This window comes from Haliaeetus leucocephalus, unplaced genomic scaffold (assembly GCF_000737465.1).
Source record: "Haliaeetus leucocephalus isolate CR32 unplaced genomic scaffold, Haliaeetus_leucocephalus-4.0 Scaffold636, whole genome shotgun sequence".
NCBI classification, from domain to species: Eukaryota; Metazoa; Chordata; class Aves; order Accipitriformes; family Accipitridae; genus Haliaeetus; species Haliaeetus leucocephalus.
Window position 1 is genome coordinate 5,418,234 of NW_010973072.1, and position 24,796 is coordinate 5,443,029.

The following is a 24,796-nucleotide window of genomic DNA, read 5'->3' on the forward strand; positions in this document are numbered from 1 at the left end:
GTTAAGCTTATGATGAAATAAGACATTTCAAAATTGAAGTTATGGCTGCATTCTCTCTTCCTTTCTAGGCCAAACATGTGTTCATAATCCTTTCTACTTATTCATTATTTCTTAACACACAATAGCAAATTAAGTCCACATGAGCCTTTTAGATAAATAAAATGAGATCATAACTGATTTGGCCCTGATGCTATTTTGGAATCTGCTGGTTTAAGCAGTGTAACCCTAACAATAAGGGTCAGGCTAATTATAGTTGCTTAGAAATCCAGATTTTGTAGGTCTGAGCTGGGTCCTGCCTGCCAGCCTAAATTTCTCTGTAGTATTTGAAACTCACTCTTTGAACAAGGAGTTGAACTGAAAAAGTCTAGCAGCAAAACAGTAACTTCTTAGTTCTTGACTTTATGCTACCACTTAATCCCCAGGCTTTCTCTCTACAGGGTAGTTAGAGGCAACCCAGAAGGTAAGATGAAGCTGGCTTCTGGAAAGGTTTTATTGGTGAGTTAGTGCCATAGCATAGGTGTCATACTGTGTCCCAAAGCTATACTGCGGGTGGCAGAACATTTCTGCATGTGGCTGAGACTGGCTTAGGGTGAATCAGTCCTACAAAGCAAGAGAAACTTCAGTGTATGCTCCTCAGAGTTTGAGTTACTGAAATTAAGACTTTTACCTTAAACTGGTAATAAATAACAGCATCTCAGAAGTGAAAAAGCATATGGAGGGATATGAAAGATAAGACTTTTAAGGTATAAACTGACCTATGAGTCAGTGGCTAATTTCAATTTCACACTTCATTATAGATTTGTTTTGTCAGCTTGGGCATATCCCTTTGCCTTTAGTTTTTCTGGCTGCCTATTTGTGAGATTAAATACATCACCAAGTGCATGACAGAATTAAGCTCTTAATTTTGTAGTCTATCGAACAGGCACAGTACTCTCCTTACAGGGTCTGTTTGGTATTTGTCTAGAGGTTGTATTCTTTCAACCACAACGGGTCAAGTTACATGAGTTCCATTTATGTCCATAGTCATTATAAAAGAGTTATTGTATTAGTATAAGAAATCACCAGCAAGCCTGTGAGCAAGCCTACCCCATTACTGTGCAGTAATTTTACTTAACTCTGAACTTTGCATGCTACTTTTTACCTCATCTATTTTTTAGCGCACAAACCAAGACATAGAGGAGCCATGTATACTGCTGACATGTTAGAAGAAACAAAGCAAAATATAATAAAAGCAAAAACAGAAGGGATTTTTTTGGTATTATTATCAAGCCTTTATAACCTGTTACAGCTAAAGAGTTAAAAAAAAAGTTGAAAAAGTAATTACTATACCTGTTTAAGTCTTTTAAAATCTTTTTTTCCAAGATAAAATTTATAGTTAAGTTCCCAGTTTAAACTGTTGTTACTCAAGGTAAATAAGATCTGTACAATACCTTGGAAAAAATCTGATGGTAGTCTTCCCTAATTGACAGAATACTTGAAAGCTTTTTCCTTCTTGCTTTCTTTTTTTTTTTCTTTTTTTTTTTTTTTTTGCATGGAAGGAACATCTCCAATCGGGTTAGAATCCTTGATCCAGTTTTAGGATTTGAACTTGTAACAATTTTTACATTCAGTAAACAAACACTCCAAAACCTCACTTATGTGCAGAATGCTTCATTCTTGAAAAATTGTACTGTTCCTAAAATTGCATTTAGATAAAAGCTGTTCACCTTCAGACAATGAAACCATTAAAAAACAAAACAAAACAACAACAAACAACAAGACAAAGGAGAGGAGATAGCTCTGACTTGCAGAAACAATCCTAGCTGACTGTTCTGGGAATGATCTTCAGAATTACCTCATTATTTATTCTTGGTGCAGCCCACCAATTAAACAAACAGTTTTATATATAGAAACAGGGATGGGCTTAGCTTACTTTTTCAGGGTCATTTTCAGAGACATGGACATTGAAGATGTGCAGGCTCATATTACCTAACACAGCAGATACTCTGTGTCTCTGCATGTATATGCATGTGCAAATGCGTATGTGTAATGTTACACTCTATTGGCAGAGTTGATAATAAGTGAAGGAAAGTTGGAAATTCCTGGTGGATATCAGTTGAAATTCCTCTATTTGGGTAATAATGCATGTGTTATTCAAGCCACTAGAAATATGTCAGGGATCCTTAAGAAGCTGGTGGGGCCGAGAGAAAAAAAACCAGCACACTTTGGTGTCAGTAAAAATTTGTGGAAAAAATTCAGATGACTTAGCATGTGATTATTCAAACCTTCTGTCAAGTAAATATTTAAGTGAAAAAGAAAATCTTGATTATGACTTCTGTCAGCTAGCGATGTGCAGTGTAATGCTAATATTTAAGAAAACCCTAATTTACTGTAATAGTTATATGAACCATAATACAGCAGATTTATTGCTGCAGTTCAAGGCTTGCCTGAGACAGCTTCACTATCTCAAAGACTATCTGAATAGATAGTACCTCATGCACCAAGATTTGCATGGGACATGCCTCAAAAGTTTCTAGGTTTTTTTTCATATATGGTACAGGCAGGACTCTTTTCTTGAAGGATCTCTAGATTTTTGCTGTTGTGATATAGCTGAAGGTGACCTGAACATTTACATACTGGCCATCTCTGTGTTAGGAGCGTCTGTCGTCTCCAACTAGTGGTCATAACATAATGCTTTCAGACTGCAAGCATTATAAATATAGTATGACCTTCTGTAAGTTATAGAAAAAGAAGTGGATTGATACACTTCAGAATCATCTGTAACAAATGTAACAAGTGGATTACATAGACTTTAGCAGTTAGAATCATGTAATAGTTTAACACAAATATATGTTGATTCTTGAAGACCATAGTTCTTTTCAAAACTTAACATTCACAAATTTCAAAGGTGAAGCAGGAACAAAGTGTACCTTGACAATGGGAAGAGCTAGATAAGGGTATTTCATTAAAGAAAATTTAGACGAAAATAGGAGACATGGCATTAATATTTTTGCTGTTGCAGATGTCCCAAGTCCTGATATAAATTATTATGCATGAAATATGAGTTTTTGCAGGCTCTGAAAACTTGCCAGCTGTATTACTGCATTGTGTTAAAAGGGCCATGAGATATGAATACCACAAGAAAGTTTGCAAATTCTGCGATCTATGTGTAAGATTCCAAGAATTTTGTTACATGTAAAAAATGCTTTGAAATTTTTCCAGGGCTGGAAATAATTTGTAAAATCAACTGATTATAATTTAATTGTATCTATATTTGGCCTGGTTTTAATCTCTTAAAAAAAAAAAAATCCAAGACAAAAATGAGAATTACACGTTGCAAGAACTGCCAACCTGCTGCTCTGTGTTTTCTCTACATGTCAGTTTTCCAAGTATGATGTGCCTCAAGTCTGAGACTAAAATTAAAATGAAGTACAGTTCATTTTTATATAAGCCCCTGGATATTAAGTACTGGACAAGGCTCCAGTGCAGCCAGTCTTGCAAAGAACTCAGTGTTAGTTGTGCTTAATAGACATCACAAATTGCAGCAATATTTAAGCAGCATTCTTGAAGGCAAACAAATAGACAAGGATACAGACAGACAGACATTGTTAGGATAAGAGAAGCAAAAAATAAATTAGAAAATTCCAGAGAAAAAAATAGAAGAAAGATAAAAGTTGAATGGAGAATATGAGAATAATGCAAACAGAGCATCATGAGAAAAAAGTTACAAAGAAAGTGTAAGCTCTTAAGTCAGTGTTAAATGATGCTATGGGTGTATGACACACAGACCTCCATTGCAGCTGCAAGTTCCTGGTGCCCCTGGGCCCTGTGATGTTCCATTCACCCAAGAGGGTTTTCAGAATATGGATGATAATGTGCATGTCCCACTGTGTATGCTAATGGGAACTGAGTAGCTGTATGCAAATAACTCAAATTAGAAATATGCTGCCTATTTTTAGGGGGGCTGAAATGCAGCTATGTCAAGTTTAGGCATTATGTGCCAATTTCACTGGGCCAGCTCCTGGGCTTTGAATCACTTGGGAGATCATTTAGTATGTGTTTGAAATTTGAATGTTAGTATGTTTCTGTGGACAATAGGTAATAGTCACAAGAGAGAGATAAACCAGAGCTGTTTCACTGAATCTTGCTTTCTCTTCTCAAAGGAAATTTGCTTCTCTTCTTGCTAATCCAATTATGTAATATTCCAGTGTATACTTGTGAGCTTTCTGAGTTAGGGTTGGTGGAATTTGAATTCAGTTGAACTACAGTTATCAAAGAGAAGCTGGAGCAGTGAGGAATGGTGATTTAAAAATAAAACTTTTATAAGTTTATAGTACACATGTGATATATTTAGTAATGATATTGAAAAATCTATCCTCAAAAATTATAAAGGTACACTCTAGCATTCTTGAAAATCCTCCTGTAAGGCCCCTGCCCAAAATCCTTTAATCAGTAGTCCCAGCTGTGGTTGCTAGTTTAATAGTTTCTGAAACAGTGTTTAGTCTTCTTTGGACCTTGCTCATTGTAAACCTTACCATCTCATAAACAAAGAGACTTATGTGTGGTTTTACTTTGAGTCTCCATAAAAACACTATTTATTGTGATCTGCTGAACAAACTTATGTGAGAAAGGTAGCCATTGAAAATGGAAGTCTGTTGCAAAACTTTTTTTTGCCACCTGACCACTGTCTTTTCATAAACAAAAAGAAAGAATAAAAATGAGAATGGTCTAAGTGCCATTCTGAGAGTTGAGGAAGAAGCTGGGAGCTCAAGAACAAGATTGCATTGCTGAATAATAATTTCAGTTTGGAAACAATGATGTCAGTTGTTTAATAACTACGGTGTATTGCTCTTTGATAGTAGATGATAAAGTTGAAGGAAAAAAGAAGTAACGCTGAGTGACAGAGAACCCTAGAAATGAAATCTATGTCTTTATTTACAGAGGGAAGTGCTTACAAACAGAACTATGGTAAAATGCAAGCTAAGAAAACACTATCTATTTAACCCCAATTTAATATTCCTAGGAAGACTGCTTTATAGCAGTTGTGGAGTAAGATAATTTCACCATGCTCTAAAAAAAATCGCACTAAAATCAGTACATATGCAGGCCCATTTTGATATATTGCAGCAACATCTTCTGTTTAGACAACAAATCACCATAGCAGTGTAGTAGCCCTGGTTACCCTTACTAAGTTCAGTAAGACTAAAGAATTCATCTCTTAGCTAAGTATTGGCTAGCCAAGCTACTGAATATTTCTTCCCTGTTTTCTAGACTGTGTGGCTGAGAATATTTCTTCCTTCCAATTTATTGCAGAGAAGCTTGTAAAATACAGATCAAAACTCAAGTAAAAAACCGGCCAGCCTATTTGTATTAAAAAGTCTGGCAGATGAACTCGTAACATTTTGTACTCAAAATAAAAATGGCACTGAGGCTTTAAAACATTTTAATATTTCCTTGTACAACCTTATCAAAACATTTAGTCAGTCATGCACATTCTCTCTGTCTCTGGCCTTTTATAATAGAGTAAATTACCTTTTTTTCCCCCACAACGTACTGGCTGATTCCAAGAATAAAGTACAAGGGAAGATAATAGTGCTAAAGTGTTTGTCGTCTACAGGATCCTCTTAGTTCCCTCTTATTTAGTTAGCTCCATCAAGTCAGTAGGGAAAAAAGCTAAGTGTTTTTAGTCATTATGATACTGGTTCCCTTAAAGAGTATTAAGAGAAGCTAAAGCTGAGAAATGAACAATTTCAAAGTCAGTGTTTCATCAACTGAAGCCAAAGAGAGGACAGTAGCTCTGAATTACCTCTCAACTACATTCTGGGTCAAATTTCACAGTGACTCTGTCCGATCCCATTTTTAGTGGCTGGGGGGGTGGGATGGGAAGGTTTAAAGGTACTCTTTCTATTATCGAATACTCTTTGCCATCATTCTGTACCACGAATCATGCAACCTTTCAAATTCATACACGTTAGAAATTGAATTTTGATTTAAAAATAAACAGACAAAAGCAACTCCAGATTACAAGAGACGTACCCAACAATTACACATTACTAGCCTCACCAAACTTGCTGTTATCACAGTTAAGTCATTTTTAACTGATAAACATCAAGGAAGATTCTTGGTGTTTAACTCTTCCCCATCATCTTGTAGATGAGAGATATTATTTCTCCTGGTTTGAAGCTGAACTTGGAATAAAGTGTAAATAAAAAAAAGAATAGAAGTGAGAAATATTATTGACAAATACATGTATCAGTTATGTCTTATTCTTGACTAGTTGCTAGCCAAGTGTGGAACAGGATATTAGGAATATTATTTGAGAGAAGAAGTTTTGGAAAGGATGACTATACAAAAAAAAAAAAAAAGAGGAAAACTTTGGGAAAAAAGTGTATGCAATTGCAAATTAAGAGAAATTAGTGCATATATTGCCAGTGAGTGTATTTTCAATGCAAGAAGGTAGCTCACAGTTAAGTACATATTAAAGACTTCATCTGAAAAACATAGAAGGGTTTATGCTTAGAGTTGATTCTGCAAATGTCCAAAATTCTTGCTATTATGTCAAAAAAGAGTGAATATGTGAAATAAGTTATAATTACAAAGTATTACAAAATCCTGGAGCAACAGTTTCTGAACTTTTTGGTTTATGACCCTACTTGCATTTCTTAAAACCACATATTGTAGGAAACAGATTAGGCTATCTTTGAGTAAGAGCTAAGGAGAACTTTATCCTAAAATAGTCCTTATAAAAGGATTGTAAACCTTGCTGGCATCCAGTTTATGGAGCCTGAAATAAAAATTGTCAATTGGTAAGCCCACACTAACAACCCTCAGTTACATTTCTTTATGCTGTTTGGCATATAAATAATGTATTCATTTAATAACTTGTTTGGCAAATGTTTGCTTTTGGATTCTCTTCTACAGTCACAGAACTGGAATTCTGGATGACTAAGGAAAGCTTTAGAGACAACTGTTTTTCTTTTTAAAAATTAAGTTACTTGTGGTTGTACTATCACTCTGCAGATGAGAAAGCCTCACAATCACAAAATGCTTACATTTAAACTTTTATACTTTTTAAAAGAGTCACTGTTTTTTAGAGTACAGCTGCATATTTTATAAGCAGTGTGGATTTCTGTTCAGCTGGTTTACATTTAAGTTTTGCAAGCATAAATTTGAAAGTGATCAATACAGCTGGTACTAGAAAAGCCCTAATATATAAGTTCATGCAGAAAAAGTAATTCTGAAGGTAAAGTTTGTTTTGGGTAGGGAGTTCACACAGGCAACATGGCAAGCAAAATGACTCCTTTGCAATTGTAGCTAGAAACTGCAAGTGTCACCACTAGCAGGAATGGTATCCAGACAACTTAAAACTTAGGAACTACAACATAATCTATCCTGTGCAAAATATATTTGCTAATATAAGCTGCATTTGTTCCTAAGAGATTTTGGTTTTACTGTTTTTCTAGAAGAAACCTTGTGCAATCAAAGCCTAGAATGAACTGCAGAAACAAGCTTACTTCCCAATAACATATAAACCCCACTGGTTTCACATATTCAGTGACTTTGAAATGTGTAGTCTTGGTTTGGGTATAAGAAAGAGTCTGAGACACTCCCAAACTGAAGGCTGTATTTTTATTTTTAATAAAAACCCCACAAACTTAAAACATCAAGCAACGACAAGATATACAAAATTTCATCACTGTTGATATAGCACTATAAGGTCAGGGAATGCAACCTAAGGATTTTCATCATTCACTCAAAACATTTTGTTGCATCTGCATAGAGGTAGACTCTTTGGCTTGGTTATTTCAGAATAAGTCGTTTCAGGAGACAAGACCTCTTCCACCTTTGTTCACAATTTGTACCTACTGCCCCAGAAGGACACACCACTAACTTGCAACCTAACCTAATACAGTAAAATGCCAAATCACAAATAAGCAATAATAACTTATAACAATGTTACTTGTGGTTGTTTTAAAGAAAAAGCCAAATCCTGCATTGAAAAAAAACAAATAATCAAAAAAACCTTACAAACATTCCACATATATATAAAAAAATGCAATTTAATCTAAGTATTTAGCAAATATTAATTGCATTATGTTACTTTGATCTAGCGTACAACACAAAGCTACAACTTTATAACCTCTTCATGTACCCTTCATTTTCATGTTATACAAATCTAAGCAAAAAAAAAAAAAAAAAGCCACTGACAAAGCCGAGATGCAGTACATCTGAAAAACCCCCAAACCTACAGTTCACTGAACATCTTAATGATGCAAATGCATGAACAATATATGTTTTCAAAGGTTGTTCAGCTCTCCTTTTCTGAATCAGGCTCTATAGGCCATGTATGCAGGACACTTATGTTCTTACTCTGATTTTCTGTTTCTTAGTACCACTTTACAGGCATTCTCAACCCTAAACATTTCTGACCTTATTGCTTTGAATAAGCAAAAGTCTCGTGGAAAGACTTCTTTTTATATTAAATGAAATAAATTAGAATATAGGGCAATAGAAACCCTAAGATCTGGATTATAAACCACCCACTAAAAATAAAAATGTTCTGATATCAATACAGCCCAATGAGAAACAAGATAATTAACAAATTTTAATCATATTATGGATGTATTTAATACTGCAATTTTCATCTGCAGAAAAATGTTCACTTTGAACTGTCACAGCTCAGTGCTAGACTATAAGTTAACAAATTCATAATTCACACTTAAAATGCACAGTAAACATTAGACCTGAAAGTGCACAGTACAGTTTTTACTGAACCTGAATACAGAAAATCAATATTTTCTCCTTTAATGATGGAGATTACATTGATCTGTTGTTAGCATTAGAATCGTATAAATATATATGTGCAAGTCATTATAGATAAAGATTTTGTAAATAGCTAATGTAAATACATTAGCATGTAATGACACAGGACCAACCCTTTTGGCAATGGCAGTTTGTTACATAGTTCTCATATCAAATTTCAGTGCGGAATATATGTTTTTAACAATATACACATTCACAAATTATCAAAAGAATAACAACTTTTTCCTGTTTTATGCTACACAGAATGTTAAAAGTTTTATCTTCCAGGTGACAATAGCTTTACTGAATTTACTGACAGATGGTCTATTTAAGACATTAAAATACAAGTGCAATAGGACACAGAAAGAAGACAACATTGGAAGAACTGGAAAACCTTACTTAGAAAACTATTGCATTTTATGAGAGGAAATATGTTCTGGTATAAAGGAATAGTCCAAATGGTATAACTAGATTTTTCACTTCCAAGTGAATGAGGTGCAAGAGCTATCAAAACGGATTAAAAAATTAAAGCATCTTAAAAGCATAAGTAAGGCACGCTGAGAATTAAGTTGTATTGTGCCACCACAGAATCTCTATCCAGTGAAGACCAAAGGAATGCACTTTGCAAAATCTAGCAAGACAGAGCTGTGCTGACTTTGGAATGTCAAAAAAGAAAGTATAACTTCTAGTAAAGTAAGCAAATATAATGTAGAACATACCATACAATTATAGTTTACTGTGACAAAGGCTTATGATGATGTTCTAAAATTCACGATTGAGTCCAGGTATGTTCTCCTAAACAAACTCCTGACAAAAGACCACAATGTGTTTCAAACAGCTCCATCACTGTCAATCAAAAATTGGCAGTTTCCACAGAGCAAGACATTAAAAAAAAAGGCAAAAGCAAAGTGATATCTCATGCAGCAGGTCGCACATACTAATCAAAACACAGTACATTTTTAGCAAGACATCATAACTTTCAAAAGAAAACACCTTTATCAATTAGTCTTAGCACTTAATTCTTATGGACTTGGTGAAGAATTTAATTTAGTTCATTCAGTGACATTATAGAATTGATTAAAGTGCTATAGGAAGAATAAAAATAATTTGCGTTTCTTACTCCTGTTGAAACTTGCCTTCAATAATAAGTAACCCAAATGTTAAAACTGATGGAACAGCATTAGCAAGAAGCAGCTGGTTATCTTAGAGGGCATTTATTAAAATATTTCACGTACTTTGCCAAAGTACTGTGCAAAAAAAGCTTATCTATGCCCTATGTTGAACAATCTCATTAGTCATCTTTTGCTTTTTCCTTTAGATATTGCGTCTCTGTAGGTCAGGTGAATAAAGTCAAAGAGTTGCGTGGCATTGGCAGCATTACCCAAAATTTTGGAAAGTTCGTCTTTTGACAGTGTCACTAGCTCTGCAATGCTTTTAACGTGGTTCATTAAGGCACGGCAGTTTTTTGCATTAATACCTGGCATTTTTAATAGAAAGTCCTGAGGACCAGGGTTATACTTGTCTGACTCGGGAAGAATTTCAGAATCTGCTGTGACAGCCATTGCTGTTTCTGCATCAGGTTGGGGATGGTTTTGTTTTAACTCTTCAAACAGTTCAGCAGTAGCATGGGGAGAGGGACACCACAGGATACGTAACTTTGGGAAATGAAGTGTAAGAAGGGTTAGTTTAGAAGTAACATCATTACTGGAAATTTCCTGATGTAGAGAGCCTCGTGGAATCAAGGAGAAAGATTTGTTAGGATCAAATTCAATCAGGAGAATTGGTCGCTTATAGTAACGGGACATAGAAATGCATTGTGTATACAGTCTTCCATTATTTAAAGAACCAATCAGATCACTGATACTTTTCCGCTCTACACAGATATCAGGAGTTAAAATATAATCTCCAACTTCCAAAGTAACAGGCTCAATGTCGATACCACGACGATGAATCAGTGATGGAAGCTCACTACGAAATTCCCGCATATCCACTATTACAGTTTGCTGAACACTCTTCTGTTCCTGTCCACCTAAAGAGCAAAATAAATACAGTTAACCTAATACTTATGACCTCTGACTCTGGTTGTATAGTTGTCCTGTGTGCTGCCAATGCTTCTGTAATGGATGGACTTCACATCTCAAATTATACCTCAAATTCAGCAGTATAATAAATCCAGAATAATTTTTCACTGTTATAGAGAAAAATCAGTTGCCAAATTATATACTGTAGTTCATGGAGTATGCTCTGCAGTTTAATAGAACTACCATGCTACCTGCTATAAGCCTTGTATATGTGACAATGAAATATGTTAAGCTGTAGATGAAAATTATTTAAATGAATCAGGAAAATCTTTAAAAAAGTTGCCTGCGAAACAAGATAACAAAGCTGATCCTTTTTATCTCCAGCTGTTTCCCAAAGAAATATGGCATTTTATTGCAGGAGTTATACTTCAGCCTCTATAGATCTGTAGAAGGATACATAAAGAGACTGCAGCATCAAGGCCACAAAAGACGTAATAGCAAAGATTAGAAAGTATATGGTGAAGGAGAGCAGGATTACAAAAATGACAGCAAAGAAAAACAAGGGCAGAGCTGTAAAGATGAACACAGAGTATACATGTCAGAGCAAAGGAACAAAAATGTGGTTAGAACTGCAACAAAAGAAAGATGCTTTATTGCAAAGAAAGTAGACAAAACCCATAAACTGCAGTTGTTTACTCAGGCACTCTGTTTCACCAAGATCAAAAGAAGTCCCCAACATTTACTAGCTCAAGGACAACACTGCCTTTGACTACCTGTAGACTTCAGTTTTAATGTTTTAACTTCTCTCCACCTCCCTACAAGCAATACTAGAGAGTCTTATAACCAACTAGCTGCCTAGAAACAATCTAAATGGTATCTGTCTCAATGGTAAAATACTTCATTAATTGACATTTTCTTTTCAAAGAGAAACATAATTCATTGTCATTTCACAGAGAGGTAGATGGAGTAAGGGAGATAATGTTTCTTTACCATCAAGACTGCAGAGTCAACATGGAATGTGACTATGACCCAGATGCTTTGGACAGGATTTAAACACAATAGTTATAGGCCTAACTTCATGAACTGCTCACCTGCTTTGCGTGTGTCAGTGGAAGCAGAGGCAGGTTTAGCATCTCTTACTAGGTCTAAGTTTGTTTCATCTCTTCCTTCTCTTTCTTCAGGAATAACCATGCTGGCCTTCTCTCTAAGGAACCACAAAGAAAGAAACACTAAAGACTGCAACTATATGAGAAAAATAGATCAAAATACTTTAATACCCTTCAGCCAGATGTAAAATTATATATAGTTTAATACGAATTGCAAACCTGATCAGAAATGCAATTTACTAGGTTTTCCAGATTGTTGGGCTAGATGCTATATTTTTATTTTTAATTGATAGCACTTTTTAGCATCTGCTTGTTTTATTTTTAGAACTTCTCCGGGCGTATGAAACAAAGGAATTAATGACTAATAATAGCAGTATAACCTGGTGAGAAGACACTGTCAGTAAAAATACTGTTTTACACAGTCTAAAAAAATAATTGGTTTGTTCCCCAAAAAGACTTCCGTCATAAAAGCCTTAGAAATATCTTACAAGAAATGTTACCTCCAGCCAAAAACGTACATTTACAGAAATGAAGTTCATAGACTATTAGGGAAAAATACAAGTGGTGCTGTTTAGCCTTTGAAATTTAATATTAAAACCCCCTAAAATTAATAAATAAAGTATCAGGGGCTTTGAAAAGGAAGGTTTTGACTTTTCATTGATTCTCAGTGGGAAAGTTCTTTTAACATTTGAAAAGAAATTGAATTAGAAGTTTATTTAAAGCCTTCACACAGTTAAGCACTTTAGTATTTAAAATGTAATCATATAAGGGAATTACGTGAAACAATAATAAAGGTAGTAAACTAATTTTGTTACCGAATGAGTTTTTCAAAGGCCTCCTTCTCTTTTCTCAGAGCTGTGAGATAGCGCTGTTCTTCTGTTGAGCCCCCATATATAAGAAAATAAACTCTGCAGGTTTGGAAGAGAGGGGAAAAAAAAAAAAAGAGGAAGGAAAGAGATCACAAAACTTCATATTAAGTTAAAAATACCCACAACCAATATTTAAGATTAGTAGCAGTAAGTGCCTGACAAGTTAGTATTTGCCTTGAAAAAGGCAAGTGAAAAAACACTATCTTTTTCTGTAAAGATATTCCAAAATCAGCAACAAAAATTCTTATATCCAGTGTTCCCTCTTTTCCCAGTAGCGGATACAGTTACTGGAATTCTGGGATTCAACCAGAGTGGACTCAGACTGCAGTCAGCCATTCAGTAAATACATAAAGCAAGTATAATGGAGAAGTTACTTTCTTACTGTTTTTAAAATCTTCCCAGTAGAATATATATATAACAAACTAAAAAATCTGCAATCATCCTGGGTTAGGAAAAAATGCCACCTAAATACATCTAATGATGTACAAGGAAATCGTAGGTTCTACAAAGAACAAGCTGTCATTTATCTCGCAGAGATGAGCACACCGACAAATGAAGTTTTATTCTGCAAATAGCGATTTAAATGGAACATATAAGAATTAATAATTACCTTAAGGAATTAATTGCCTATAGCTTTTCAGCACAGTCATTTTTTTCCAGTATATTTTAATTGAGGTACATTTTGACAGACTGATAGGATTTTATTCCTATTACTTTTTTCATGTGGTACATGTTCTAACCCCTACTTGCATGACTGCATCTGATTTTCCTGCTCTGAAGCGTGGGAACGTGATGCTGGAGGTAGATATAACACATGTTGATTAGGCAATTAAAAATAAATTGTACAAATAACCCAGAAATTATCCTCATGCAATATACTTTGTGAGTTCTGTCATTTATATCTGCAATAGAGAGTCCTTCCCTGGAAATCAGGTACAGACACACTAAATACTGCCAAACTGATTTCCATTTTCAGTTATGTTGCATATATACAAATCTTTGACTGGAAAATTACAACTGCTTTGTTAAATTTATGCAAGTAATTTTCATGAGGTGATTAAAGTATAAAGCATTAGAATTCAAAAGGTAATAATTTCATATGCCAATACATTGTGTTTCAACTGTAGTTAGTAAAGTGTGTTTATTCTAAGACTTAAGGAACTGCTATAAGTTATTTTCAGAGAGGTAGAGGTATAACTACAGTTTACTGTATTCCAGAAACGCTGTATCAGGCAGCCATATAAATGAAAAATAATGCAAAAGCTCATATTATATTAAAGTTTTCTATTTTTTTAATTAGTCTGTAACATTTATTCATAAACATGAGTTTTGCAATTCACAAGTGTATCAAATATATATACAAAATGCGGAAATCTTTCTGTCAGCTAACCCCAGAACAGTGTATAACTGCAAATACTTCTCATTTTCTTTATTGCGTTTTCCTTTACTTGTTTTTCTGTTACAGTTTCTGAATTAGTGGTCGTCAGCATGACCAGACATCAGGAAATGTGAAAATTAATTGAATCCAAAATGAAGCTTATTGTGTAAAAATCACACCTATAGAGACGGTTCAAAATGAGACTACAGCACCTCCAAATGGATCTATTGCCACTAAGATCATCTAAGCAGAGGTCTTGTAGAAGTTGGAATGAACTTTTTTTTTTTTTACAGGTATGTTTCTGCTGAAAGTGCACTTATTTTTTCTTTTAAGACTAAAATTACCCTGACCAAGTCAACTTGCCTCAAAGGCTTCCCAGGCCTGCTTGCCTTGTAGATTTCCAGCTGCCGAACAAAAGTTAGTTCTGCATCATATAAGACGACATATCTTGGTTCTACTTCATGCAGTACCCGAGTGAGCGCATAGGGATCACTGCAACCCTGCAACGGATGAATAATTGTGAGCGGGTTCTTGAAAATACCGTAGTAACAATCTGAGGGTAAGTTGACATGGAAATCTTCAGGAATGGTCTCTTCGATAATGCTTTCTTGGCTACTGCTTAATTCTTTGTTGTCTTCTACCTCTAACTGCTCTCCCTTTTCCTCCTCGGTTTTCCCTATCATTTGGATTATAGTCCGGTCTTGCTGCTTCTTGTGTTTATTTTGTTTTGAAGAAGCTGTGAGTTTGGCTTTTTTGGTTTGAGGCCCTGTGTCTGGTCTGGCATTTCCTTTGGACTTGACAGCTTTTCTGTCCTTAATCCACACTTCTTCAGCTTTCTCATCCTTTCCGAAGCTTTTGTTATACAGTCTTGTTAAAAAAGCTTCTGCTCCAGCAATAATATACTCCCTGAGCTGCGCACAAGCTCGGTCATCACTGGCACAAATAAGCACTTGCCCTGCAGTCAAGAAACAATATCATGTTTATAATCTGTTATGCTGTACTTATCCAGCTACAAGACATCTCTTGAGCAAATTGTTTTTAATGATCCTAGAAGCATGCCTGCCAAATGCCTTTACATTTGGTTGTCACAGTTGCTCTGGACTTTCAGGGAGTCTAAGTTGCATGACGTTTTGTACCAAAAAAGATTACAGAACGTTAATGGAAGTTCAGCTTTCCTTATTCTTATACCATCAAAATTAGTGAGGTCTTCCTTTTGACCATCTGAAACGAGGCAGATATAGGATGTATTGAAACGTACTTGGACAACTACTTTTTTTTTTTTTTTTTTGAATGTGGAATAAGAGAGAACTTAATTTAGACCATTCTAATTTTCAGCCTTTGTCAGCTGTGTTAAACAGTCTAAAAAATACATGTTTCACACAGTACTATTGACATTTGTGGGCCTTGAATAACGATTCCCCACAAGCTGACTCAGATAAACTCCTACAACACTAGGTGAGAGAGCCAGATCTTATCCAGAGTCAGAACACTGTGGGTGGAAGAAAAGAGTGCTTTTTTACCCTTACTATTTCCTAAAATAAAAATTGGTGAAATTTAAGGGGACGAAAAGCCCTAAAATAGGAAAGGCAGCAACACAGTTAGTTAGAAACACACTTGCCTTCTACTGTCTACCTCATTTAGGTGCATCTCCTGGAGAAGCAAATTTTCAGGTGCATGAGAAGAATGTGTGAGATGGAAATGGCATAAGACAGAATCCCTATTTTTTTTTGAACCTGAACTTGAGAAATGAGTTAATGGTACCTTCATTGATTATTACAAATTTCCATGATATTAGTTTTATTGGTTTTGAGAATACGGTATCAGTACAATATTGAAGTGTAAGTTAAAATATTTTTTGTAATAATACAGGGTATTTCCTAAACAGTATTGCATAGTAACCAACAGCATTTCTCTTTTAGAGCAAGAACTAAATAGGAGTTTATGTAACACAATTTAGTTTTACATAGTTTAGGTACATAAACTCCTTAAGTCCACAAAATATTAAATTTAAAACTAGCTCTTTAACAAAACTACAGTAAAGAGTTAGGGTCCTTCTCTCAAAAGTCAAGTAGAAGTAAAAACTAGCTGTACTGTGAAAACTTACATCATTTAATATTCTCTCACCTGGACCACCAAGGTCTTCACTGTTCTTATTCTCATTTTCAATCTCTTTTAGTACTTCTCTCAAAGCTTCCCATTTTGGGTTACTTTCTAGAACCAATTCCCTTTTCAGTTCTGAAACAAAGTAAGATTGAACATAGCAGCTCTTGCAGCCAAAATATCTTTTAGAACTTTACATTAGTGGTTAGATGTCAATAGCGTGATGGTTGTTGGCAAATATGATATTCAACAGCCTACATATGCAACTTGTTATGCTAACGGGTTGGAGAGCACTCTTACAGAAACATTCAAAAATGGGGATAAGTGCTCTAGTGAAGCAAAAACTTACAATATTCACTCATTCTTCAATTCTGAAACTCCTGGAAATATTTTAATAAAAGCAATATCAGCCTCCTACCCGTTCACGTAAAATAAGATCAAGATAAACACCAATGTAATTCAAGAACAATTCCATAAAAGCTCTCCCAGTGATCAGCTGAGCAAGCTTAGAATAACCCCTTAGTTCTTCATGACTCTGTTTTGTGTTTATTATATGCTTTTTGAACTAAGATTATGTCTCAACTTATCCCAGCTAACAGATTGAGATCTTGAGCTGTTTTAAGATGTAGGGAACACAAGTAATAATATGCAGAGCGTCTGAAATCGTGTGACACTCTCAAACTTAAAATTAGGAATGATCAGTACCATTTTCCTTCTTCACATCACTTTTTTCAGAGCCTTTGCCTTTCTGATTCAGTTTCTCATCTGCAATGCGATAAACTCTAGCTCGAGCATTTACAAACATGGAAGTACTGGCGTCAAGAAACAGCCAACCTAAAGAGGAAAAGAAAGCAGTAGTAGTTTGACATTTGCAATGTGTATGTGTTTCAACCCTTTCCAGTAAAAGCCCCAAATCTCTCATCTGGAATACCTGTGCTACCTGCTTGCTATGTAATTACTAGCTTAATAAAAGACAGAGATGTGATGCAAATCTCACACTGTTAAGTAACAGCAGTTAAGTAGGAAGATGAAAGCATTATCTGTCAATAAAAACCTACGTCCTTATGGCTGGTTATATAAAACCTAATTAGATACCTTCATATGTTTGGGAATGTTAATTAAAAATATCGATATTTCACTGTTTCATGCATTAACTTGTATGGTCATTCAGTGTTTACCTGAATTCTCACCAAAAGCTTTTTCACTTGCTTTCAGTGACTCTAGAAGATTAAGGAAAGTGACACAATCATACTGAGTTAGATACAGTAGCAAAGTACGTAGTATCTTCAAATCCTGGACCAAAGATTTTGTCTTGGCTCCAAGCTGATGCCAGAGAGGATCTAAATAGTGACGTATTGTCTAGAAATATAAATTGGAAAGTTCAGGATGTCAGAAATATAGTATACTAACAAAGATAATGCACTTTTTTTTCCTTTACAGGGCATGCCACTAGTTTCCAAAGTTATTAAACATACTAAATTAAAAATTTGATGATGAGGTATTTGTTTTGATAAGTAATCATTTTTTGCAAAGTTAACAGAATATAGATGCTTATATGTAAAACATTTCAACAATTAGCAGATGTATATCATTTAATGCTTTCAGTGCATATTTTCCTGTCCATATAATAATAAAAAACCTGGTAAAATAAAACCCCCCTTATTTTACCACTACTGGCCTGTGCCTTTAGTATCTAGTATCCTTTACTTAAGTAAAGTAAAAAACATTATAATGTCATTTAATTTTCAAAATAAGATGAGAAGCACAGATATGCAACCTACAGAGCATAAGGAAAAAACCTCCAAATATTTAAAGTAAAGAAGGCCTTACATCAAGATTAAATCACAGGTAACATAACCATGTTTCACTATGATGGTTGAAGTTTATGATTTTATCCTACAGAAAACATATATAAGCCAAACATTGCAGATCTGCCAAAAATAACAATGCACACACAATTAGTAACATATATAATGATTAAAGACAGAACAGATGCATGCATAAGCCATATTATGTATTATACACAGCGCTTCTCCTAATAGAGAAAATAAAAAATACAAGCAGGAAATTCAAGAGGGAAAAAAGGTGGGTGTGTGTGTAAGTAACTGCATACTTATCTCTGAAGTATTTTGAGCTGAAATTGCAGCCATCTTTGTAGTAATAATAATAAACCAACCATGAATCAGGATGTTCTTACTGCAGGGACTTTGGAAATGAAGGAAGAACAATAATACCAACACATCAAAAACTCTACTGGTAACTGTAACATCACCATTTAACACAGTTTCTCTCCTTGTACCAGTAATAAACATGTCATGGGAGAACACTCAGTTGATGCTGGTTAGTTATTTTACAAATAATATTTTTGTTTGCATTGAAGATCTACATCCCTTTAATTAGACACAGCAAAACAATCAAAACAGTTACCTTGTCAAAAGGTTTACCAATAGCATTTTCTAAAGATAGATCTTCTACTTCAAGAGCTGGATTATAACGTTTGAGTTCTCTCAGACATGCGTTCAAAATGTCCAGGACTGAAGTCTGGATAGCACGCATAGCGGGGGTCATTGACACATGTATTTCCACCACTTCAGGTTTATGCTTCTCTAAAAATGAGTTCACTGCTATATGAAATCTAAGAGGAAAACAGCTTATTGAGATTTACATGGATGGTTTGCTTGACCTACAATTATTCAAAAGTTTGTATAAACTACAATTACAATTGTTTTAAATGTAAACAAGTAAGTTAATTAGAAAATAAATCAGTTTATACTAATGTGCAGACTCCAATCTTATGAACAGCCTCAGAAAACCATGTATTCCACAATTATGACTGTAATCATGCAAGCCTATAGTGCTGGTGAATGATCCATGTAGATCCACTAGATTCTACATCATTATTACGTATAACAAATATTAAAGTAAAACCAAAAAAATCTCATGAGGGAGAAACTCGAATGGGTTCATATATCCTTTTGAATCACATGGATGCACTAGCAGATTCTGTGACCTTCCCAGATTCTGATTATAGCAGGTGCTTGTTAGAACACTGCCTTACAGCCAATGCGGCTGTACAGGTACATAGATGCTAGCTGATTTTTACCAACAGAACAAGGCTCAGAGAACGTTATGTCTGACCTCTGAAACTCAGTGGGCATTTCCCTTACTGTATGCTGCACTCTCAGGTCTTTTCATGGTTCAGAAGCCAAGGAAAAAAATTTAGAGAGCTCTTATTCAACCTTTCCTATCCTACTTATGTCCATTTCTACTCCTTTGTGATAGTGGAATGTTAAAGAGTTTACAGTGCAGAGTAACAGTACATTAAGATGGAGTGAAACTCATTCTAGACTGGACAAAAGGAACAAATGGGCAGACCTCCTGCCCAAGGCTAGAGCACTGAATGGGTAATCAGCTAAAGTGCCCAGTGCCATTTGTGGCTTTGCTCCTGAAAAACTTAATGCATGTCACAAACTTGGCAATTTGGTTTCTATCAGTTGTCAAGAAATATTCTTCATACACAACATACACGTAAAAGAAGATTTTTTTTAATCTGACACGTAGAAAAAGATCCATGGAGTTTCATCGCAGTTGGAAGCAAATACCTTCATGAATGGCAGAACTGAGAGACTGTATTCCTATTACTTCATGGCTTGAATAATCTGTTTAATACGTGAAGTTTTTCTTAAGCTATTAGGAATGTCACTTTCTGCTGCGATTTCTGTTGGCTAAAAGGACAGCTATACCATAAGGTTCAGCCCCTTATAGATTTAATGTGGGTCTATTTTCAAAAATACTTAAACAAATTTAGCATCTTTAAGATCACTTCTGTCAAAAATTGAATGAAATTTGTTTGGGAATACAAGAGGGAACACAGAGTAGCAGTGTGACTGCATACACCTCATTTTCTTAGGAAACCACTGTAACATCCTTCACTTTTTCCACCTTTTTTTTAAGTTTAAATCTCCAATGAAATAAAGAGGTGCTGTACCTTGGCCACAGATAAAGTTTCCTGACAAAAAGATTTCTCATCACTCTTTCCACGTGGCAAAAACCAGTATTAAATGCAACTGCATTATCTGTAAAGGCTTTAATGAAGCCTTGCTTGTTCTTCTGGCGATAAAGTCGCAAGATAAATGCTTCCTGACAGGACTCAATGATTCTGTGCGCTTTGTACACCAAAATGCCTGGCAAAATAAAAGATTTTCAAGTTACAAAAAAGTAAACAAAGGTCCAATTTTGTATAGATTTTTCCACAAAACTTGTATTTTTTAACCTTTTTTTCTTAAATAAAAGACAATAGGAATTTAAATCTTCTAAAGTGATGGTTGAACAAACTTTCCAGGGTTCAAACCAAGCAATTCCTCAGTTTCAGTACCATGGAATCCCCAAATAACAGAACTGGGTTAATGATGCATCTTTAGCAAAAAAACCCTTGTGCTAGAGTGGCAGGACGTATCAGCTGAGAAAATTCTTTACTCCTAAGGCAAAACTTGAACCTTATAAAAGGAGTAAAAGCAAATACAAGACATAACACACTATTGTAACAAAGCAAGTTTAAATATGTTCAAGATTATGATATTTGAATTATTTTATTAGAGAAGTTCTGGAATTACAGACTTGTCAAGTATGTTGCACTGGTAACAGTTCAAGTCTTTACATAATCAAAGAACTTCTGAAAATATGTATTTTGTTTTCCCCCCACTTTCTGATATTCATATTCACACATGAGGACAGAAAGTACCATCAACTGTATGAGTACACCACCAATTTTCTTTATGGCTATGGGTGTATTAGTAAAAGAAGATTTATCATGCACATTTTAGTACAGAGAAGTGAAACAACAGTTAAGTGTTTGAGGTGAATAATTCCGGGATTTACACTTCACTCAGCCAAGACCTGTTAAAATAAAGGCTTATTTTGTCTCACACTTATTTGTGTTACATTACACACATTACATTTTTTCATTCTCCCCCTAGTGAAGTGAGGCCTATGTGGTACTTTTATCTGTTCACAGCTTCCAGTGGAATAATAAATGCCTTTCTAAAATGGAAGCAAAGGACATCAAACATCACACATTTTACCTTGTGCCTACATAAGCTGACAAACTTACAGTGCATTTAATTTCTTTAACAAGTTTCTTCAACTCAGCACTCAGCCATTGATTTTAATATGCCTTTACTTTGTAAATGAAAGAGCATCTATACAAAAAAGACTTCCATCTAACTGCTAGCCATTCATGATCAAGTCATGGAATAATCCACTAAAAGGTATTTTTCTATCTAGATATTACGTCTCTCCTGTGAAGCAAATTTTTCAGAACATAATAATGATCGTACTCATTTCTAAACATCTTCCAGTTTGTCAAGATATGACTCTGAAAGGACATTACAGGCGAGACGGAATTTGTAATCGGCCAGTAAGACTATGTATTTATCATAATACCTTCCTACTTTTAGTCAATATTTCTCTGCTTATGAAGTGAGTTTATACTGCTGTGTAAGCCTTGGTAGAAACAACTTGCCACCGTTTACTACACCAACTTGCATCGCTTTTACTATGCTATTAAGGAAATCATTTCTATTTGGCCAAAACCACCAGGAATAATTCTTCTTTACTGCAGTGATAATTTCTTATTTTCATTTAGCTGAATTTATGAGTTCATCAGGTCTCAATTCACATGTGATTCTACATTGGTTTTATAAACAACATTTATAACACCTAGAAACACTTTTGCTATGTTAACTCCTCAAGAAACACTATTACAAGTTTTTGTTGGTTTTGTCATGCAATTTCACACACAAATAATATAAGTTTCCAACAGAACCACGTGTTATGCAAGTTTTAAATGAAGGAGCCAAGTCTATCAAAGCTGCTGTCACACTGACCTCCAGTGGCAATGCAAAAACTATGACAACTGTGTCATTATAGGACAGGACTATTTTTTAGACCTTTAGTGTATTTTTTCTTTTCATACCGACAAAGTCCAAGGTGTTTTTTCTTTTTTTTTTTTTTTCTTCTTTGGTAGGACAGAAATGTAAAGATGAAGGAGTCAAGCGGATGAAGAGAAATTAAAGTACGTTGCCCAGAAAATGTGGTCACTTTTGTTTTTTAACCTAGAATTATCAGAATTGACAGATCTGGCATCCTTTGGCTGTAGCATAAAACTGTTCAAAATGTTTTACAGATTAGAGCTTGTCATATATTGACTAAAAGAAAAGGGATACAGCTTCTGAAGCAGAAACTTATGTTCTTCTAAGCATTCAACATTCAGTTATGTTTAGCCATTAAGATGTTAACATTTAGATAATGGTAAAATATTCTTATATTCCTGGCTCTTAGATATCTATTTTACTAGCTCTCCAGGCTGTAACAGGGTTTCCAGCTTAGACAAGAACATAAAAACAATGGCAATTGAGGGAGAAGGGGAAAAGAACACAGGACGAAAGAGAAAACTCTAACATCTTTCAAGTATGACTTCTATATAAGAACAAAAAAAGTCACAAGCTATTCCCAAAATCTTTACGTGATAGTAACAGCACTACTTCATAATACTGCTATTTAGATAGTGTCCAAGGCGTGTCAAGACAAAGATTAGTAAGGTATTGCTATTTTTTGATGGGAAAAGTCATCAGGAATAATTTTTTAAATGCAATAAATAGGTAGCATGCATGGTTGATAAAACAGGACATCTAAAAATCAGTTTTAATCACAGGGCATTTAATCATAGGCCAATGTCCTACAGACCATAGGACACTATTTCACCAAATGCAATCAACTCTTTTTCTTTGAAAGTCAGTCTTAATTTTGTTTCTTAGGTCAATGGCATAGTTTAACTGCTGATTTGTTTTCCAGCCCCTTATTGATATCAGAAAGCCATACAAATGCATGATCCAGTATCTAAAAATAATGTGGATGTTTACAAATTCTATGGTTAAATAATGCAAAAAAATCTGGAGCAAAGAAAACCATTGGAAAAAATTGCATATTTGCTCCTTTTACCTCAAGTCTTTGTGGAAAAAAAAGGAATAATTCTTCAACCTCAATACTGGTTAGTAGAACTCTTCATATAGAATTAAGCTTTATGTATTTTCAAACAGAATAGTCTTACCTTTATTTCATTAAACTCTTACCAGTAATGAGGTTTGCGGGAATTCTGTCAGTAAGGAAATCTACCACAAGGATTCGACTTGTCGCAAAGATGACTCCTCCTTGTGTGTAAAATTCATATCGAGTATTATTTGTAATTTCATTGGTAACACGCCGAGGAAGATGAACAACTCCATCTGACCTCAGCTGATCAATAAAATACTCCTAAACCAAATACAATAAAAACACAAGACATCGTTGTGGAAACTGATGAAATGCATGCAAAAAAACTTTAATTATACATACTCTGTTAATTTTGAGGAGCTGTCCAAAACCAATTAAAAGCATGTTAGTGTAACATACTACCTAAGGAAGTCAGAATTATGTTTTTTTTTCCTTCTTAGGTATACTTTGTTCAGTTTCAAACTCTTCCAGGTGATTTAAAAATGCATGTATTTTCAGCAGCAGCTAGACAATACTTAAGCAAATATGAGCAAGTGACGCTCAGAGAAGCTTACATTTTCTTATATATTAACAGCTCTTTTTCAGAGAATAGGCAATTTCAATACCGACTTAGTAACAGAGAACTGGGAAGAGATCATCTTTGAGTCCACTCGCCTGCTATCAAAGACAACTACAGCAGGTTGGTCATATACGTCAAGCTTAATTTTATAAACTACAGCCGTGACATTTATTCACCTATGGTCACTACAAAAAATCCCCAGAACATCACCTCCCCGATGGTGGGAAATCTCCCTGGTTCCAGCGAAAATAGACGGGCTTTTTTTTTCTTTTCTCTTTTTTTCACAAGTAGGGTCAAACGTGTCAACAAGTTTCACTCCTTCCTGCTCACTGGCTACTTAGAGATTTCTGCCATTTCCGAGTTGCGTATATAAGCTTATTTTAGATCGTTATTATTAGGACTCCACCGTGCCGCACGAGTAGAAATTCGGACCCTGATGTGACGCATCGGGTCCGACAGCTCCCCCCCAGCAAGTGCAAAGGCCCCGCGCTGCCCCCACCCGCAGCCCGGCCTGAAGACCCCCTCCGCTCGGAGGGAGCGGGCAGCAGCCCCCTCCTGCCCCCCGGGACCAGACGCTGGCGGGACGCCGCGCCGCCGGCCGTCCCCGGGATGCGCCCGCCGAAACTGAGAGGGGACGCCGCTGAGGGGGAAGGGGCGGGGCAGGCGCGACGCCGCTGACAGGAGCTCCCCTCACCTCCTCGGCGGGGCTGGTGTTCAGCACCAGCACCAGGCTGGCAGGCTCGCAGTAGAGGCGGAGGAAGCGCAGCAGCAAGCGGTCGATGCCGAGCCCGCGGGCGCAGACCACCAGCCCGTCCTGGTGGAAGAGGTCCAGGAAGATCTGGCTCTCGTGCTCCAGCAGCACCGCCATGGCCGCCGGCCCGCGACGCCGGTGGAGCTGCGCATGCGTGCCAGCCGCCGCGCCCTCCCGCTGC

The 24,796-nt window shown here is 35.7% G+C and overlaps 1 protein-coding gene across 2 annotated transcripts; it reads right to left on the minus strand.

Moving 5' to 3' along the window:
- Positions 1-7,691: 7,691 nt before the first annotated feature.
- Positions 7,692-24,784, minus strand: ERCC4 (excision repair cross-complementation group 4). 2 transcript variants are annotated; one of them, XM_010578480.1, is made up of 11 exons: positions 24,559-24,784; positions 23,386-23,566; positions 20,244-20,439; positions 18,683-18,890; positions 17,434-17,614; positions 16,961-17,089; positions 16,280-16,390; positions 14,519-15,110; positions 12,724-12,816; positions 11,894-12,006; positions 7,692-10,810 (listed from the first exon to the last, which is right to left on the minus strand). In XM_010578480.1, exons 1-11 carry the CDS (start codon positions 24,730-24,732, stop codon positions 10,077-10,079), a joined length of 2,712 nt encoding a protein of 903 aa, XP_010576782.1. In that variant the 5' UTR covers positions 24,733-24,784; the 3' UTR covers positions 7,692-10,076. The 2 variants fall into 2 exon arrangements, with proteins under 2 accessions (XP_010576782.1, XP_010576783.1); XM_010578481.1 differs by having other exon boundaries at positions 14,519-14,655; positions 16,260-16,390.
- Between the last annotated feature and the right edge of the window lie 12 nt (positions 24,785-24,796).

Bases quoted from the DNA above. Each gene is read 5' to 3' on its own strand.
- ERCC4 (XM_010578480.1), bottom strand. From the start codon at position 24,732: ATGGCGGTGCTGCTGGAGCACGAGAGCCAGATCTTCCTGGACCTCTTC. The intron at 23,567-24,558 runs GTGAGGGGAGCT...TATTTGGTTTAG, and splicing joins ACACCAGCCCCGCCGAGGAG to GAGTATTTTATTGATCAGCT. The intron at 10,811-11,893 runs GTGAGCAGTTCA...TTTGCTCTTTAG, and splicing joins CACTGACACACGCAAAGCAG to GTGGACAGGAACAGAAGAGT.